This window comes from Poecile atricapillus, chromosome 4 (genome assembly GCF_030490865.1).
Source record: "Poecile atricapillus isolate bPoeAtr1 chromosome 4, bPoeAtr1.hap1, whole genome shotgun sequence".
Taxonomy (NCBI): Eukaryota; Metazoa; Chordata; class Aves; order Passeriformes; family Paridae; genus Poecile; species Poecile atricapillus.
Window position 1 is genome coordinate 52545893 of NC_081252.1, and position 18452 is coordinate 52564344.

The following is an 18452-nucleotide window of genomic DNA, read 5'->3' on the forward strand; positions in this document are numbered from 1 at the left end:
GTACTAGAAGCTGTTTTCTATTGCACTTACAAGGTGTATGCACATTCATTTTTAAGAATTAGAAATTCTCTTAACTATTAGTGTTACCAGTGTTCTGTGTGATTGTTTAAACTTCTTGTGACGCAATTTTAAAGCTCCAATTCATAGATTTATAAGCTGCTGGTTTTTGTTTTTTTTAAGTAAAAGAGTTAGGGCATTTATGATGATGATGTATATGGAAGAATATTTAGAAAAGGATACAGTGACATGCAGTTTGAAAAGATGAGGTAATCTTGTTACCTCATCTAATATTTAATAGCCACTGTTGTTTTTTGTCTTTTGCAGAATTCAACAAGTCCACCTCTTAAAATGTCTAATGTGGAACGAATTACGAATATTCAGATTTTGATTTTGTTCTGCATCCTTATTGCCATGTCTTTGATCTGCTCCATTGGTTCAGCTATATGGAACCGAAGGCATACTGGAAGAGACTGGTATCTTGATCTAAATTGTAAGATCTAAAACACTATATTAATATTTTAGTACTCACTTGCCTTTCATATTTGGAAAGGAGGATGATTACCTTCCCTTGCAGGGTGTATTTTTTTGTCAATCTCTCTTCTTTGTTGACTGAAGTCACTGGGCTAGGTATATCACAGCAAGTATAAAATTTGCCTCACTGTGCCATCTGACCTCTTGCTAATTCAGGAAGGGCAAGATGATCTGTTTGTCTCTACTTCTTTCAGGTATTCCCTGTCTGCAGCTCAGCAAGGTCTGCATTCCACTGGCATAAACAGTCAGCTTCCTAGACATCAGAATGAAGCCTCTTTGAGCTGTTACCAGTAGATTACACTTAAAGCTGCAGTGACATTTTTGAATTTTTAAACTTGTTTGTCTTAGGAAGTGATGCTGTGGCTTTATAATTTTTATTGTATAGGGCTTTAACTAAGTAATATCAGAACTTAATAGACTTCTCCTAAAGAAGGTAAAAGAGGCAGGAGAGGTCTCATCTAGCATATTACACTGGGCAGTTGCATGTAAGGTGTATGCAGGGCAGTGTGATGTTACACAGGCCTTCACAGCAGCATGTAACATCCTGACAGTCTGACCCTCTGTGTGGAAACAAGATTTAAAAGAAGTTTTCATGAATATACTTTGCAGTCAATTATTCATGTTTTCAGAATTTCTTAGGGGCTTTTTTACTTAGGCAGAACCAGAACCTAAGCAAGGCTCCTGAGTACAAGACTTCTGAATGTAGTTAGCAAAGAGGAGTTTTTTGGGGTTTTGGTAAGTTCTAAAAGAAAAATCTTGAAGTTCTGATTTGAAGACACTCCTGAAGTTTCTGTGTCTGCATTTATGATGAATTTTGCTTCCCTTCTTTTTGATGCTGAGAAAGAAACATATTTTTTTTATTAAGAAACTTAACTTTCATGTTTTCCTAGTGAGGTAAGAAAAAGTGAAGCAGTTCATAGAATATTGACAATTTTCACTAATATCAAAGAAGGACATCAGATGTGCTTCATCTGTGCATTTTCTTTTTTTTTCATTTCTGGGAAATATAAAAGTTTTAGGAATGTGGTGGCTATTATATAGTTACCACAGTAGTTAAGCAGTTCATAAATTGTTGTTATTCCTGAAAAATTGATATTTTGGTTTGTGTGTTCTCAACCAATTATCCATGTCAGTTTGTTTTCTGATATATGTCCCATGATTAAATGAAATTGTTTTGGGTTTTATAAGGCATGTCCTTTGGCTGTATTCAGCATATGGTTGTTCTGATACAAGATGCTTTTAATATGTAAGAAGCATTTTATTCCCCTTTTCCCTTAGTTATTTAATTTTTTAGCTCCCTGGTCTTTTAGACAAGTACTTCATTTGATGCTGGAATTGATGAAAGTCTCCAAAACTTTCTTTCCTGGATCTTAGAGTGTTACCAATCCACATTGGACAGACAGTGGAAACATATCTGAGGCTGTTTTTAGACATCTAGGCAGGCTCTATCTTTTACCCTTTTGCTGTACTGCACAGCAGACTTCCCCATTCTCATCTTCTCTGAGGTGCTACTGCTAGAGTTATCTTTAAAAGAAAAACTTAAAACTTTAAAGGAAAAAGTAGTATAAAACTTCCTGTTTTACATATTAATATTCAAATTTCCAGTTGTTTAGAACTTTCATTAAACCCTCTGATTTCATATCTTCCTTTCATGGGGTGTGAGGTTACCGCTTTCATACCATTTTGCTCTGTTGAGGGAGAGTATATTGTGTGAAGTGGCTGGAGAAAAAAAATTCATTCCACTATATATTTCCCCTTTCAAAATATAAAACTGTAATATTTTGAGTTGAGAACCTGGTTGCTTATATATTCCAGATTTTGATCTTAAAATGTAGCAAAAGAGGGAATGGCTGGTAAATTTGCTCTTCAGAAATTAGAGATGATTACAAAGATCGCTGAATTTGAACTCCGCTATTATAATAGAGATCCTTAACTCTGAGGAAGATCTTATCTATAGACAAGTGTTACTGTAATTAATTCCAAAGATTATTCTTAGAACATTTTAAAAATCAGCTGTTAATTCAATATTTTGAATACACTACATATATATATTTCTAACTACAGTGTCAAATATTTATTTGATTACTTTGTTTTTTGGCAGATGGTGGAGCAAGCAACTTTGGATTGAATTTCTTGACTTTTATCATTCTCTTCAATAATCTTATTCCGATCAGCTTGTTGGTTACACTTGAAGTCGTTAAATTTATCCAGGCATATTTCATAAATTGGGTAAATATTATTTTTATAATATGCATTGATTTCTAAAATCAAGTGTTTCACAAGTAAGTGAAATGATGGATTACTTGTCTATGTATACATTTTTTTCAGACTTTTTCTAAGTGCTGTTTATTTATTATTAGTGGAATCTGAGGAGGTAATAATAAATTATTTCATTTAGTGCTCTTACAGCTGCATCAGATTGACTTTTGGAGCATGTTTGTTGTGATCCACTAATTATAGAGGAGCAAAGTGAGCCTTCTGTGGATTGCTACTTCAGGTTTGAATATTCCCCAAAACATGATTAAAAGCAAATAAGTTTAAGTGTTGATTCCCAAGAAGTGATATATTTAGTTTAACAGTAAATGAAAGAGACAGAAGGAATTAGAAAAAGGAGGTGAGGGGACAGGAAGAGTGAGAGAGACAGATTAAGTAGAGATATATCACCCCACCCCTCTGTGGGTGCCAACAATGTGTTGTTGGTCCTCTCCATCTGCTCTTCTTGGTGGTGAGGGTCCCTCTCCAAAAGGCATAGAATTCAAAGGATTAATATTTAATTAACCAGCCTGGTTCAGTCCACATGGAAACATCTAGGGCAAGTTTGACATTGTCTCTGGCAAGACTCTGGGTCAGTTGCATCATTTTGCATCATGTGCAGTGCTCTGAGGCAAGGCCTCAAGAATGAGTCTGATGAGCACCTTGGGCCTCTTTGATGATTGTGACACCCCCTCAGCTGCCCCTCACATGAATGTCCTGTGGATTTGGCTTTCCTGGGCTTTCCTGAGCCAGTCTGTGTGACAGAGGGTGGGTGTTCACTACCTTTGACCAGAGGTTGCTCCACACACCCAAGGCCCTCCTCTTCCTCCTCCACCCTTGGTGGGGGGGGCAGTCTATGCAAACCTGGCAGCACAGATTGAGAGCTATGGCCTCCCCCAGCCCAAAGCTGGTGGGGGATGATTTTTGGGACAGTTTCTGGGCTCGGCCCTGCTGTGGATGCTCTCCCAGCCTTATCTGTTTCTTCCCAGACCTGAGATGATTGAACAAAAGTGTCACTTTATCTTACCTCAAGTTCTCTTAGGCAGCTTAACTCATAGTGCAAGGTTTCATTCAGGCGGCCCATTCAAGGTGGGCTTTGGTGGTGCAGCTTTTCACATCAATGTTTAAACCATGAACTATAACACTTCAGTCTCTGTTTTTCTGCTTTTACTTTCTTGTTATTGTTATTCAGGTATCAGTTTCATTCAGAATGATCAGAAGAATGTATTTTGCAGTGCTGGGGAGTTTTGTTCAGTTTCTTATTTTCTTTGCAGACTTCGGCATTTTGCTTTGGTATTTTGCTTATTATTTTGTTTCCCAAGCACCACCCTAGTTCAATGGAGGGGAGTTTATTGTACAAAAGCAGTGTCTGCTAGTATTATCACTTGTGAAATATATAAAGATCATTTTGGCATCCTTTAGGGTTTTTTTTCGTAATGAATTAGTGGGGAAAGATAAGGGTTTAGTCTGTTTGAGGTGGGAGTGAGATATTTTCCTTAAAGCCACATAAACATGTCTTCCATTTTTCTGAATGTAAATTTATCGTAGCATTCTGAACACTTTATTCTGATTCCTTGATCAAATGAAATAGATTTGTATGTGTGTGATATGTCATGGAGATATAGATAAGAATGCAAGTGAAATAGGAGGTGAAGCAAATGCTTTATTTTAAAAGTTAAATACTTTTTTAAGCAGTCAGCTGGTTTTGATTTCTTTATTATTTAAGCAGGCTGTAAAAGAAACTGTTAACAAACTGGAGAATGCAATGAAATTCTTCCTTAACTGTCTGTATTTTTAAATAAATATTCAACAAATACCCATCTCAAATGTGTAGATTGCCACTGTTTATAAAAGAAACCAGAAAGGCAGTTTTAACTTCTCTTCCTGACCCAGTTTCTCCTTATGAGGTATTAGTTGACTTTAATTTATTTTAATCTGGGACTCTGGACATTTATCTTAAGTAATATTTCTCCCTGTGTGTAGATTACATTTGCATGGAGAAGTTGGTCGTCTGCAATCTGTTGCATTACATTACCATGTTTGACAACGTTTTAATCTTTTACTGTATTTAAAAACAAACTCTGATGTTTATTTAACAAGTAGGAGTAAAAGAACACCATGTGAATTGTATCTTCCGTTTATTGTGTACTCTCAAATTTATCTTCATGTTTTTATCTCAAGATATATTTATCTTGCTATTTAGAAATGACTGGTTGTGCATACAGTAAAAGTAGGTAAGACTGACTTGTCCTTAAGAGTCACAGTGTGTAGTATTTCTGCTTGTTTCTAAAATCATTTTAAATGTGTGGGACAACAGTTTTTCAATAATATTGATCACTAGAAATAATCTGAGCAAAATCACCCATGAGAAAATCTTATTTCTTCTGGGGACTCTTGGAAGTGATCTGTTAGTGTCTGTGGCTTCCCATGTTGAAAGAATCTTAGGTAGATCTATTAATTTTTGGTCTTTTCTTCTACACTTAAATTTTCTATTTATGTGCTAGATTTTTTGTAAGAAGTTTTGAAAGACAGATTTTTAAATATATGCACTATTTTTTTATCTCTAGGACATAGACATGCACTATGAACCTACGGACACTGCTGCGATGGCTCGTACTTCCAATCTCAATGAAGAACTTGGACAGGTAGATAAAATAATTACCGGTTCTAAATCTGTATTGAAACTATTCTTGTCAGGATTTATTTAAAAATATATATTTTTGCCTTAGTATTGGCTTATTTCTATTATTTTTGTCATATTTTTTTAAATACTTTGCAGTAGGAGATTATTAAAACCAGAATTACATGAACAATCTCTGTATCAATGTGCATGTAATCACAGAAGACTAAAGTGTATCAATAAAGTTACAAAATCAAAACAATTTTGAGTATTAAGGCTGTCTATGGTACAAAATTTAGTCTCAGTATATACACTTACGATAATGTGTGTCTTCAGTATATCTTTTTTTTTCATGTACTCTGCATTCCTCAGAAAAGACAGTGAGTATCTTAGGGTTGAATCATACTTCTATACATGTCTGTTTTCTTGCCACTAAAGACTGGAAGCTGTGAATGGAGTGGGGGTTGATGGCTGAATTAAACCCTGGAAATTTGGGCTTAATTCTTCTTTGTACTTTGGAGTTCTCTTTTAATACTGTAAAATCAGTTCAACTTTTCACAAGACATCACTTGTTATATGTTGTTCATGATTAGGAAGGATGACTTAGTACAAGTGTGCCTGGGGCACAGGGTGTGCTTCTAGAAGAAGTACACATGGTAATTGTTCTTTCAGTCAATTGTATTTGCAGTCTGGCTTTAGAGACATGCTAAGCTTTCTGGTACACTGATGGTGAGCAGCTCTTGCTGTGGAAAATAAATTACATGCTCATTTAATTGAATTGTATTATGAACGCAAGTATACATGTTCTTGCATTTCTTAACCTAGAAGTTTTCATAACGAATTCTTTACTTTATTGCATGGGAACATAAAGGAAAGTCTAGATTTTCAAAACCAATAAATTATAACTTGGTTTTAGCCATATAGCAAAGCAGTCCTAGGGACTAATATTTAAGAAATGTGCCTTTTGGAAAAACTTTGAAGGTTATGTTCTATGACTGGTCTACATAGAGGAATACAGGGTCTTTGCCTGCTGAGTTTTCTGCATGTATGTGCAGAAAATTTTATTCTTTTCCTGGCTTTGAAGAGGGGAGTACAAGCTCCTCTAGTGGGGGAGTCTTTGTTGAATCTTAGCTTTCTTTCTGTTTCATTTTACACTGTTTTTTTCTATCTCTGCAGCTATCTTGTTATTCACTTTCCCAGACACATTCTTTCCTTTTGACTTCAGTAGTTTTTGTCTTAATTTCTTAGGATTCTCATCAAATTCTCCTTCACCATCAAGAGCTAGTCAAGGCTTCTTGGAATCTCCGCTTTCATTTTTTCAACAGATCCTTAATTTGAGCAGATTTTTGTAGGGAGACAAAAGGAATCTATGAAAAAGAGCAGGTTTCTTCTTTGAAGTACATGAAGGTTGCACATAATAAAGAGATTCCCCCAAGAGATCTTCAGGTTTTAAGAAAGGCAAAACTTTGGTGTTGGGAGAAAGTTTGAATATTTTTAGCTGCAATTCCCATTTTCCCATTGTGCCCCCACAAAAGAAAAAAAATATATAGAATTTGGAGCATAAAGAAAACACAGAAAGGTTTCTTCTAACTGCTGATTTGATTAAGGCATAATTCCTCAGAAACATTCTTACTAATGCATGGCTTTTTTAGTTTCAGGTATAATGTAGTTAGCTCCTAATTAAGAATCTTTGTATTTTTATTTTTTTTTAATTAAAAATAAAGTTAATGAATTGAAGTTTACCTGTGACTCATAGAACTCTTGGTTCATCACAGATGACCTCATTTCTTCATATGTTAACATTTTTCTTAAGATTAGGTTTAAACAAAACTTAAAAATATCACAGGTTTATGTACTTCAGCTTTGAATTTTAAAATGCTTTACCTAGTAGTTTCTGGAACAGAAGGGTTTATAATGCTAGGGAAATAGGCGATCTAGTGTAGGAAAGAATGTATTTCTCCTTTTCCTGTAATTTGGCATTTCTGAACTGTTGCACTTTTACTAACATTTTGGCTGTAAGAAGATATTTCCATGTCAAAAAGATCTGTTTAGAAATGCATGTAGATACTTCTCTTGCCATATTGCATCTGTCCAAAGTTTAATGTTTTACTGGCAAAGTCATTGGTCTGTCACTAGTTTCTTGTGCTTCAGCAAAATATAGAGTGAGGAATGGTTGTGTACACCACCATGCACTGAAGAAAGCTTAAGTGTCCTGACAACTCAGTTGATTGATTTCTTTGGAAATGGGTATGAAGGCTGTGCACCTGCCATGTTTATGTATTGTTTTTGTTATTGGCTTTTTCTCCATAAACTGTGAAAATTGCAGAACAGGTAAAAATATTTCATATGCTGATAGTCATGAATCTTACTAGATATGTCATTAACTGCTGAATGTTGATGTATAATGGATTTTATCATTCATTTAGGTCAAGTACATATTTTCGGACAAAACGGGTACCCTGACATGCAATGTCATGCAATTTAAGAAGTGTACAGTAGCAGGAATTGCATATGGGTATGTATTTAATATACTTCTTCATTTGTGTGCCTCTGCCTGTCCATATGTACCCATGCATTAATAATGTAGTTAAACTTACACCTGAAAATATCAACAAATTGGTCGGCTTTTTGTGACTATAAAATGTTACTTAGAAGAGACAGGATCACTTCTGTCACGATATCTCTTTTTCCAAAGGGGAACAGAATTAAAGTTGAGATACCACAGGCTTTCTGCTGTGAGGCAACTTCAATATGCATGTTTTTGCCATCGTTTACCCTGTTTAATGTTATTAGAAACAAAAGCCTGAGATAGACTTGCAAAAATGTGGTTTGTTATAGTTGATGAAAAATCAATAGAAAGACCATATATTTGCAATTTTCATTATTATCTAGGCACTAGCAAAATAGTTGCAAAATGGGGTTTTTTTTTGTGATTTTGTTTTATTAACTAACTACTTTTTTTAACACATGATCCAATTTTTTAGCATTTGTGATTCTTTCTCCCCTCCCTGTTCTATTTTTCGCTTGCTTCTTGTGCAGCCATTGCCCTGAGCCTGAGGATTGTAGTGTTCCTTCAGATGATTGGTAAGCTCTAAAAATCATTTAGCTTCTGCTGTTTCTTGAAGATTGAGGTTTAAAAATACTGAGCAATATATTTAAAGTTGGAGCTAAATGTGAGATAGTTTATTGTTCAGAAGTTATTTCAGCATTGAATTCAGACTGACCATCTTACACAAAATCATGCCATCCAAATTCTGTGGCATTAGGTTGCGTACTCTGGAATATAATCTCTAATAGGGTCCCTGAGAAATAGTCCTGACAGTCCTGGTACAATTCAAAATTACTTATTGGAGAGAAAGTTTTATCTTTTTTTTACATATCTAGTACTATGATAATTTTAATCACACTTTTCTATTATTAGTCAGTAATATGTTAGTAATAATCAAAAATATGCTTAGAAAGAAAATCTGTATTTCAGTGTGAAAAATATGTAATGTTGTTGCGATTTTACTTCCTACAGATAGTTTTAGAAGATTAGCACTACATAGTTCTTAACTGGAAGTGAGATAAGAGCACCCAAATACACTTGGGGCTAACATTAATATCTTAACTGGGACTTCAGGAAAGAAAAGTCCTGGCTTCCTTTCTGCTGTCATCTACATGAAGCCTTGTGCTTCTTCATCATACTTTCTTAAACTAAGTATTTGCAATACCATTCAAAGTAAGTTCAGATACAGCAGGGAAAAAAATGTCATTTACAGTCTCTAAATTATCACTATTTTACTTGTTGAAAGTGACAACAAGACAATGTCACACAAAATTGGAATGTGTTGTCATCTTTTGTTGAAAACATTTGAAGGAAAAAAAATCTTTGCTAAATTAGAATTAATAATTATTTGTTTAGATAGAAAAAAAAAAAAAAAACTGAAAAATTCCTGCTGCAACACATAAAATGTACTACACATGCACACCCCAAAGTCTTACCTGACCTAAATATATTCATTTGATGTAGAATGAAATTCTAAAGATGTTAAGAATGCTGAACTTATATGCATATACAATATATATATGCATATATATACATATACTATATATATATATACATACAAGTAATTTAATTAAAATTAGATGTGCTTACATGAAATTAAGCATGCTTGCTTATAAGCCATTAATGAAAAAGACTGGTTTTGAGTAACTCACATAAATATCTTTATGAGCACATCTGAGACGGATAAACTGATACCTGAACTGTAGTATAAAAAAAAAAACAACCCAAACCTTTTATAGGCAAAGAATAGATTAGAAACACTTATAAAATATGATACTGAAAGTTTCCTGGTGTCTAAATCTATTGCAATTAATAAAATCTGTTTGTGGCATTAACATTTCTAGCCCTAACATGACTAATATATCTTTTTTTGGTTGTTATTAGAAAGAATTGTTTTCTACTTTGTTACATCTTACACCTGAAAATATTTTTCTATATTTTAGCACAGAGAATCTGGAAAATTTATATCAGAAAGCTTTAAGCAAACAAAGCTTAAAGCTTAGACTCTAAAAAAATATAATGTGTCTGAAGGTGTTACTATTTGACACTTTGAGATCTATTTGCTTTGCATTTAAAAAATAAGTCTTGGTGAAGAAGAATGCTTCAAATTTTTCACTTAATTATAGTTAGAAAAGTAGTCCTCGCATGGCTGTACAGAGGAGGTTTTGCATTTTATATTCCTCCATGGTAGTTACTGCAGGACTAAAACAGCTCACCTTTTGTTTTTCATTTAAACTGTCTTTGATGTAAGATGGCTTATTCTTCAATTTAAATCACCAAATGTATTTATTCTTTTGTCAGATTATGTAATTTAAAGGAAGACTCAAAGTAAATGAAAAAAACAAAAAATTCCTTCAGCTGGATTCACTTTTCAGCACTGTTTTGTTTCACTCAAATTCAGTCATCTAGACTGTCTTAATACTTAGCTGTAGTATAAAGACTGTAGCTGTAGTCACCTGCAGTATCAGATCTTCCTAGAAGTATCTATATTTTTGAGTTCTCACATTCAGCCAGAATATTTGTGCAATTTGGGAGATGTTAGTGTATGACTTTATTTCTCTAGAACCATCTCCCCCTTGCATCGCTGTTGTTGTGTCTTCTTTATCTTTCAATATCATATGTTCCTTTTTGATCATAAGTAATAGAAAGTAAACCCTCTGCATGCAGCCTTCTCTGATGTCTGAACTTGTTTGTTTACCTCTTTCAGATACCCAAACTTGCTTTTCTGCAAACATTTAGAAACTTATCCCAAAACTGCTAATTTTTTGATGAAATGTGGACTTTTCTGGCATATATTCTTTTGTGTCCCTTTTATAATCTCATTCTAGAGATCAGAAGACATGAAGCCTCCGTCTTATATTGTGGATATATTTTTACTTCATCTTTCATTAGCTGAATTCAACAGAGAGGCTTTGCTGGATTTAAGTGTATTTATATAAATCAAGGTTTCTTTAAATTAAATAAATTTTGAAAATGTGAAACAAACGTCTTTTCAATTCTTTTTCTCACAGTACATGATTGCAGCCTTTATTGTAGCCTGTAGCCCAAAACTGGTGTTTGTATGATTTGTATATAAACTGTTAAAATCATGCTAAGAATGATCTCTTTTACTCAATTATTTCCAGGCAAGGCCCACAAAATGGAGAAGAAAAAACATTTAGTGACGTATCATTACTAGAGAATCTTCAAAACAACCATGTAAGTTTTATAGAAATAATTATAATTGTTGTGTAAGATGAAACCATTGCTTCCAGTAATTCAAAATATTATGTCCTTTGAGGGAAAACAAATAAATTGTGTGGTTTTACAAAATCAGCATGACCTCATGAATGCTTTTTTAATTGTTGCTAATACATGTTCATTGGATCCAAATTTTTTTTCTCCCCTCCTTTTTCATTTTGATGCTATGGTTCAGATGTTAGAGTTTGAAGTAGTCTTGTGTTCTTTCTCTGGGTGCTTTACTGGTACCCCTGCTGTTCAGATGATGTCATGACATCCATTAAAACTTTCAGGATAAGCCAAGTTAACATATATCCTGACATGACTTACCTGGGCTTGGACAAGAGTCAGGAGTTAAACATCTGCTTTGGGTTTATGTACATGCTTCCATGAGGTTAGATCTTCAGATAGTGAGGAAATGAAAGAGGTGCTTTGGAGGCTTATATTTGCTTCAGAGCAAATACATTTCTCAGGAAATTAAGACATTATTTATGATCTGATTAAGAAGCAGAATCATCATTACCACTTTCTGCTTTTTGTTTGTACATGAGATTTTTTTACCTAGTCATAACCAGCACCCACTTTAAACAATGTAACTGTTTGCTCTCTTTTTAAGTAAATTGCTCTTTTCTTTTCTTAAGTTTTGTCCTTCCAGGAGGCTACTTCCAGTTTATCTGACAGACAGTGAAGCATCTTTTTTCTTACAAACAGAGTAGTCTTTAATGATAGACAGCTGAGAGCAATTCTCAAGTGTATCTAAGGCAAAGGGGACTCTTATACTTACCTGCACAGGTCATTTCTATTTACAGTGCTAGTAACAAGAAGACTGGCATAGTTGGAAAGAGGCATCAACTATTACTGCTGTTATTGAAGTGTCCTTGGTGTGCAATTGTTGAATCTTCAAACTTTTCTGGTAGATTTGTAGTACTAAGTATATATAATATGAGCGTGCAAGCTATAAAAATGTGTATACATCTTAAAAATTCAAGTACACATTCAAAGAGGGGTTTCACCACTGTATTTTAGATGTATTCTGAAATGCTTTGGAGAACAATTTGTAATTCAGCTTTCTGAATACATATTAGAGGATCTGGGGGCCCTAAGTGGAGGAGAATAAGAACCTGCTCCCATTAATATCTCTGCGCTACAGAATTAAATTAGGTTTTCAGAGGTTATTGTGTTTTATAGAGAAATTGTAATGTTAGTCTACTACAAATCTGAAATACCATCAATATACTATAAGAAATGCTTAGTTGAGGTGGCAGCTGCTTTTAGCTCACAAGGAATGCTGGGGTTTCTTTTAAACAACCATTCAGGAGTCAGTTCATTCATTTTGCAAGTGACAGCTGTAGTAATAAGGTTCTTACCTGTATTTGTCAAGTACAATCAACTATTCTACTTACATGTTTCTTTTCCCCTCTTTTGGCTAAATAATTTTAAATTGTTTCCACTTTTTACACTTTCCATATTTATCTAAATGTCTTCTTTAAAAGCAGTCTGATCTTGCAACACTGTCTATGTGATTTTTGTTTCCTACAGCTTTCTAAATGTTCTCAAAAAGTGTTGTCAAATACAGTACTAGACAAAAGTAAAAGAGATTATTTTTTAGTAAAAAAGATAGAACATCCAAAGAGACTTCTGTGAATAGAGTAAAAGTCTTTCAATACATCCTTCGTACTTACCTTCCCCAAAAGAATATTATTTGAACTATTCTATATTTCTGGTTATCTAATTTTGATTGTTATGATAGCAAATGCCACTAAATTCTATTTTTATAACCAGGATGTAAGTATAGCTGAAAAAAGTTATCCTGCATGCTGAAATTAGTGTACAGATAGTTTTTAAAGAGGTACCTTTAATTAAATTTTTGTCGGCTATCATTTGTCTATATCTATTATTACATTTTGGTTGTTTATTGCTTAAATGATTAATCACACTCTGACCTCTTTTTTTTCTTAGCCAACTGCACCTATAATATGTGAGTTCTTGACAATGATGGCAGTGTGTCATACAGCAGTTCCAGAAAGAGAAGGTGATAAAATTATATATCAAGCAGCATCTCCAGGTGAGACTCAAAAAACTCAGTGAACACATTCTATCAACTTCACAAGCAAATTTTATTCAGTTTATTGCTTTTGAAGAATCTTCCAAAATTAAAAAAAAACGCACAAACTTATCCCTCAAAAAAATAACTGGTATCACCTAAAATCAGTTTTGTAAAAAAGGATTTAGAATTTTTAAGTTTTTTTTTAGAAAATGCATTTGAATGTCCCATGGACTATGTAAGGGCAAAGAATCAGCAACCACACAGCACTGCTTAGGTGTTGTCAGATTGCTGTGGAATTCTAAAGTTCTCAGAAGTAAATAAAAGTCAAATCAGGAGACAAATTGATGCCCTTGCTTATTCTATAAGTGTATTCTGTACTTGGTAACCATGATACTGATTTAAAACAGAGACTGTGTAATCAAAACAGAAATGTCTGTAATAGGATAGAAGTTGTGATAAATTCTGTTAAGGATTGAGAAATGGTCTGTTTCAAGCCAATTGTGGTGCATAGACAATTTTTTAATTCAGAAAATGATGAAACAAGGCAGAATGATTAAAATATGCTCAGCTCTGCTGAGCTAATGTGTTACAATTTATGATGCGAAAAATTACCTGAAGTGCAGAGGTTCTTCCTTTGCTCCCCACCTTCTAGGCAGCTACTTCTCTGAATCCTGTCCTTCAACAGCTGAAAGACAAGGGCAGAGATAGTAAATAAAATTGACTAGGTCATGGCAGTGTTTTACTGGGCATTGCAAGTAAACTCCATTCTGACATCCTGAGCCACTTGGAGAGAACTGATGACTTTTGGAGATGTGATTGCTGGTTTCCTGAATGTAGATGTTGAAGTTTTCTGTTATTTACAGGAATGACTTATCACTCTTCCAAACCAGAATTTAAACAAAAAGCATTATACATTGTCCCGTGACCCACTGAGAAAGGTGCTAACCTAGGTGCTTTGAAGAGGGTGCTCTCATTACTGAGCTGAGAGGTGTGTTCCTTTCAGGGCTTATTTTCTCAGAACTCTAAACTCATTTCATCCATTTTCACAGGAGAAACAAAGAGTTCCAGTACCACATTTAATCTTAAAATCCATAAAGGATAAAGAAAGTGAAAAGTAGAAAAGCCTGGACTGTGTTGATTAAATCATGATTAACAGTTTTCTGGTACATTTGTAAAATAATTATTTAACTTGCTGCAGATGAAGGAGCATTGGTCAGAGCAGCCAGGAATCTTCGTTTTGTATTCACTGGAAGGACGCCTGACTCAGTTATCATTGAGTCTGTAAGTACATTGGAGTAACATTAGAATTAACTGTATTTGCTTCTGCTTAAGTTTAAATAATCTGAATAACTGCATTATGATACATTTGTATCAACATGTTGCTTGGTTGATTTTGGTTCTTTTGCTTGAGTTTTTTTTTTAATTCTTACCCTTCTGTTTTGTTTTTTGTTTTTCTTCAGCTGGGACAAGAAGAGAGATATGAATTGCTAAATGTCCTGGAATTTACAAGGTAAATTTGTACTTGGTGTCTTTTTGTGAAAATAATTGGACACTTCTCTCAGGGATAAAAATGCTCACACTTTTTATATTTTTACAGGCAAAGTATGCAGGTTGTGTAGCTTGTATCTGTGTAATACATAAATACACTATAGACAAAGCAGAGTACATGATTAAGATTACACTTCCTGGTTTACTATAAAACATTTTTGGAGGCTTTTTTTTCTTGTCTACATTGTGACTAATTGTGACTTCCCTTTGCTCAAAGATTAAAAAAAACTTTGATCTCAAAACTCTAAAAATATCTGCAAAAAAAATATAGGAAAGTACTCAAACTTCTAAATGTATTTCTAAAAGCCCTGGCACCATATGATTTATTAAAAAGTAAATGTATTTATCATGACTGATAAAATGAATTTTGCATTTGACCCTAAATACGCTTGTATAATTATGGCTTGTTTAAATACTCTAAACTGAGACTCATTATCTTCTGAGAAGCATCACTACAGTGTTGACCAGTTGGTTTACTTGGGATATAAGTTTATCACATTTTTGCTTTCAGTAAAAATTTTGTTTTAAAATTCTTGAAGTTATAAATGTACCCATAAGAAGTATGGATGCAGTTTGAATTCTTATGTAGTGCTGTTTATATTGTATCTGTGTATGCTGTCTGTGTTCTAAATGTTTGTGTAGGTCTATTGCTTACTTTGGCACAGGATAAGGAAGAGATTTGCATGTAGAGGAAGTTTCTTTTTTTCTTAAAATGATTACTCATAATTGTGCCTGTGGAAAGTGATCGTTGTTTTACTTCCTGTTGTAGTATAGTTCCCTTGAGCTTAGCTAAAAACAAAACAAAAAAGAAAACTAAAACAATCTAATGCATGAGAGACAGACTGAAGATGTCTAAGTTGTGTGAAATCAGAGTAGTTGCCTATAGCTATAGTAATAGCAATAATATGAAACAATGAAAGATGCAACAGAAAGTAATTTTTATAGTTTTGAATGTCTTTTGATGTCTGTTTGCAATTAATGTTCGTTTTATATATTGTAGAGGACATACATGAATTTTTTAGATTTATGTCATGGTTTTATTTTTCTTTTAGGCATTGCTTGCATTTTTTTCTTGTAATTTAAGAAGTACGTAGCGCGAAGTGAATTGCTATTTATTTGACTTCTGTAAAATTAATACTGTGTTTCAGGAGTAGCAGTGAAGGATTTCTACTTTGTTTCTGGTTTTGATCTTTGTCTTGATTTCATAGATTTTTTTTAAAGCTTCTGCTTAGGTCTAAAATTTTAATTTAAACAGTGATACTTTATAGAGGTGGGAGAATTGCTTTTAAATGTCAGCCTTTGGAGGTACAGGTTTTTCAGTGGATACTGATCCCACAATTTTATTAAGTATTCAGTTTTTATAGATGTTTTTGTTCTTATATTCTGCAATATTTAGCTGTGCTTGGAATTGACTTGTTGAAAGCACTAGAGGTCACCCGTGTTCCACAGCAAGAGAAATTTTGGCTCCAAAACAACACTATTTGTATGGGTAGGAGCATGTACTTTTGGAGAAAGTTGTTTTGAATAAACCGTTGAGAGTTTGCAGGTGTTCCAAGTTTTTCCCAGAAAAAATGCAAATTAATTCCTTGCCACTTTCCAGTACAGGCTAGATTAAGACTCTTCTGCAATTAGAGTGCAACAGTGTCAACACTTGATAGGACAGTCTTCTGGAGAAGCATTTTACAGAAGCAAAACTTGTAGGAATACTTGGTAGACTTGTCACTTCTGGTATTCTCTTCTTTCAGTGATTACACTTGTGCCTGTGAAAAGAGAAGTAAACTTATACAACATAGTAATAATATTTTGTTCATAGCAAGGAAGTATAACTGTCAGTCTAACTGGCAGGTGAGCATACTGAAGCATACTGAAGGTACTATAATTTGCTTAAAATTAGCAAATTGTGTCTTAATAACTTGATGAGTTTATGTAGCCTCCAGTAGATAGTCTGCTCAGATACCACAACTGCTGTGGTACCTTTAGTTCTAGGAAGTGAAGGGTTGTTCAGATTCTCTGTTGTTCAGGCCTCCCTGTATGTTAGGGAAGGAATTGTGCAGTGTTGTGCATGTACTTGTATTCTGGTGCTGTAACATACAGAAAAACTGTAGCTGTCTCTTGGCAGCCCAAACCAGCTCCTAGTATATGTGTCTGCAGGGCAGGGGAAAGCAAGGCTCTGTGTCAAAGACCTAGAAGCGTGGAAAATCTTAAGTTTGGGTTCATCCCTGTGCTAGCTACATCCACTCTTTTCACCTGTGCCAGTTGTGAAACTGACTAAGATGCTGAATGTGTGATTCCTTGTGTCATTAAGGATAAGCAATGTCCACTATCAGTGCACAAACTGCACATCAGTCCTTGCATTGACATGTCATTTCTGGCAGTGCTACTGAATGAAGGTTTGATTTGTATCTGCTTGTTTTCCTAGAGGAAAGAATTGCATTTTTAGTGACAGAATTAATTTCACTGCCACGTATTGAGTACATATGTAATTATGATATCTCAATATCTGGAGTATGTACTATCTATTGATTTAATGACTGATTTCCCTGGGGCATACCTCCACAGCCTAGCAGAAATCATCTGTGATAGTTAGTTTAAAGCTTCTTGTCTGAATTCCTGTATTTTTGATTTACCAATGTAAATGCTAGTGTATTTACCTGTAATTCATACTTTGTTTAGTCTCTCCTGTGTGATTGATTTAATGAGTAATCCACATTGTCTCAGCTGTTGTACTGAGCAGACAGAAGGCATCCTAGAACATTTGAGGCCCTACCTCCTCTCAATCAGAGAGCTCCAGAATACACTGGTTTTGTGAATGAAGACCTGATAATTCTAAAAGTAAAAAAAAATGAGTGGCTGACAGAGGAGGTACCAAAACTTCTGTAGCAGTGTTTTCTGTGGTTGTTTAATCTTAAATGAGATTGTAGAGTAACTGGACCTATCAATTGCATCTCCATGGGAATTACCAGCTATTCTGCCTCTTTGTAGCAGCCCAAGGGGTTACCCAGCCTTCAGGTACACAGAGATCACAGCAGTGGGTTTGCAGAATTCCATTGCACACAAGGACATGAGGCACTTTTTCCTGCTTTTTGTTTTGGTTTGTTTTGGGTTTTTTTTACAGATTATTAAAAATTACTGTTAGCAAAGGAGTGTATACAAACAAACCTTGAGGATTATTTGCTTGGGACTGGCTCTTAGAGAGGCTCTATGTTGAGTACAAGCAAGTCATTTGTGTGTGGCACAGACATAAGGGAATGCAGGACAGCACCACATTCAGCAGTCAGGAGATGCTGCTAATTTCTGTATTTCACTTGGGACAGGCAGTAGATGATGGTGTGTTCTTTTCTCACAGACCAATTTTTATTTTGCCAAATTTTTGTCAATTCCTAATTTTTTTTCATATTTTCTCCCTTTTCTTGGCAAAAAAAGTTCTAGTTACAATTTCTTGTTTTGTGCGTATTGATGGTATCTCAAGATGTGTCCAATTTCTAGGCTTGCAGGCATTTTCTCTGTCACTATTTCAGCAAAAATCTTCTATTCAGTATTTTTCCTGTTGTAACCAGGTCATTATGGCTGCTTATACCACTTCTGTGGAGAACAAGCAGAACAAGACAGTGGTCTCACACTGTCAGTTATTTGTAGTAGTGCAATTTAGTGGCATACTGTAGTTCACCAGGAAAAGGAAATAAAAC

The 18452-nt window shown here is 34.4% G+C and overlaps 1 protein-coding gene across 5 annotated transcripts in view; it reads left to right on the forward strand.

Annotated features, from left to right (window-relative positions):
- Positions 1-18452, forward strand: part of ATP8A1 (ATPase phospholipid transporting 8A1) — a 102812-nt gene that overhangs the window by 26760 nt on the left and 57600 nt on the right. For 4 of the 5 annotated variants that reach the window (XM_058837873.1, XM_058837874.1, XM_058837876.1 and 1 more), the window contains 9 exons: positions 325-490; positions 2633-2760; positions 5352-5429; positions 7831-7919; positions 8444-8488; positions 11078-11150; positions 13131-13236; positions 14417-14499; positions 14679-14728. In XM_058837873.1, the coding sequence (XP_058693856.1) occupies positions 325-490; positions 2633-2760; positions 5352-5429; positions 7831-7919; positions 8444-8488; positions 11078-11150; positions 13131-13236; positions 14417-14499; positions 14679-14728 (818 nt within the window). The remainder of the gene's footprint in view (positions 1-324; positions 491-2632; positions 2761-5351; positions 5430-7830; positions 7920-8443; positions 8489-11077; positions 11151-13130; positions 13237-14416; positions 14500-14678; positions 14729-18452) is intronic. The other variant, XM_058837875.1, reaches the window with a different exon arrangement.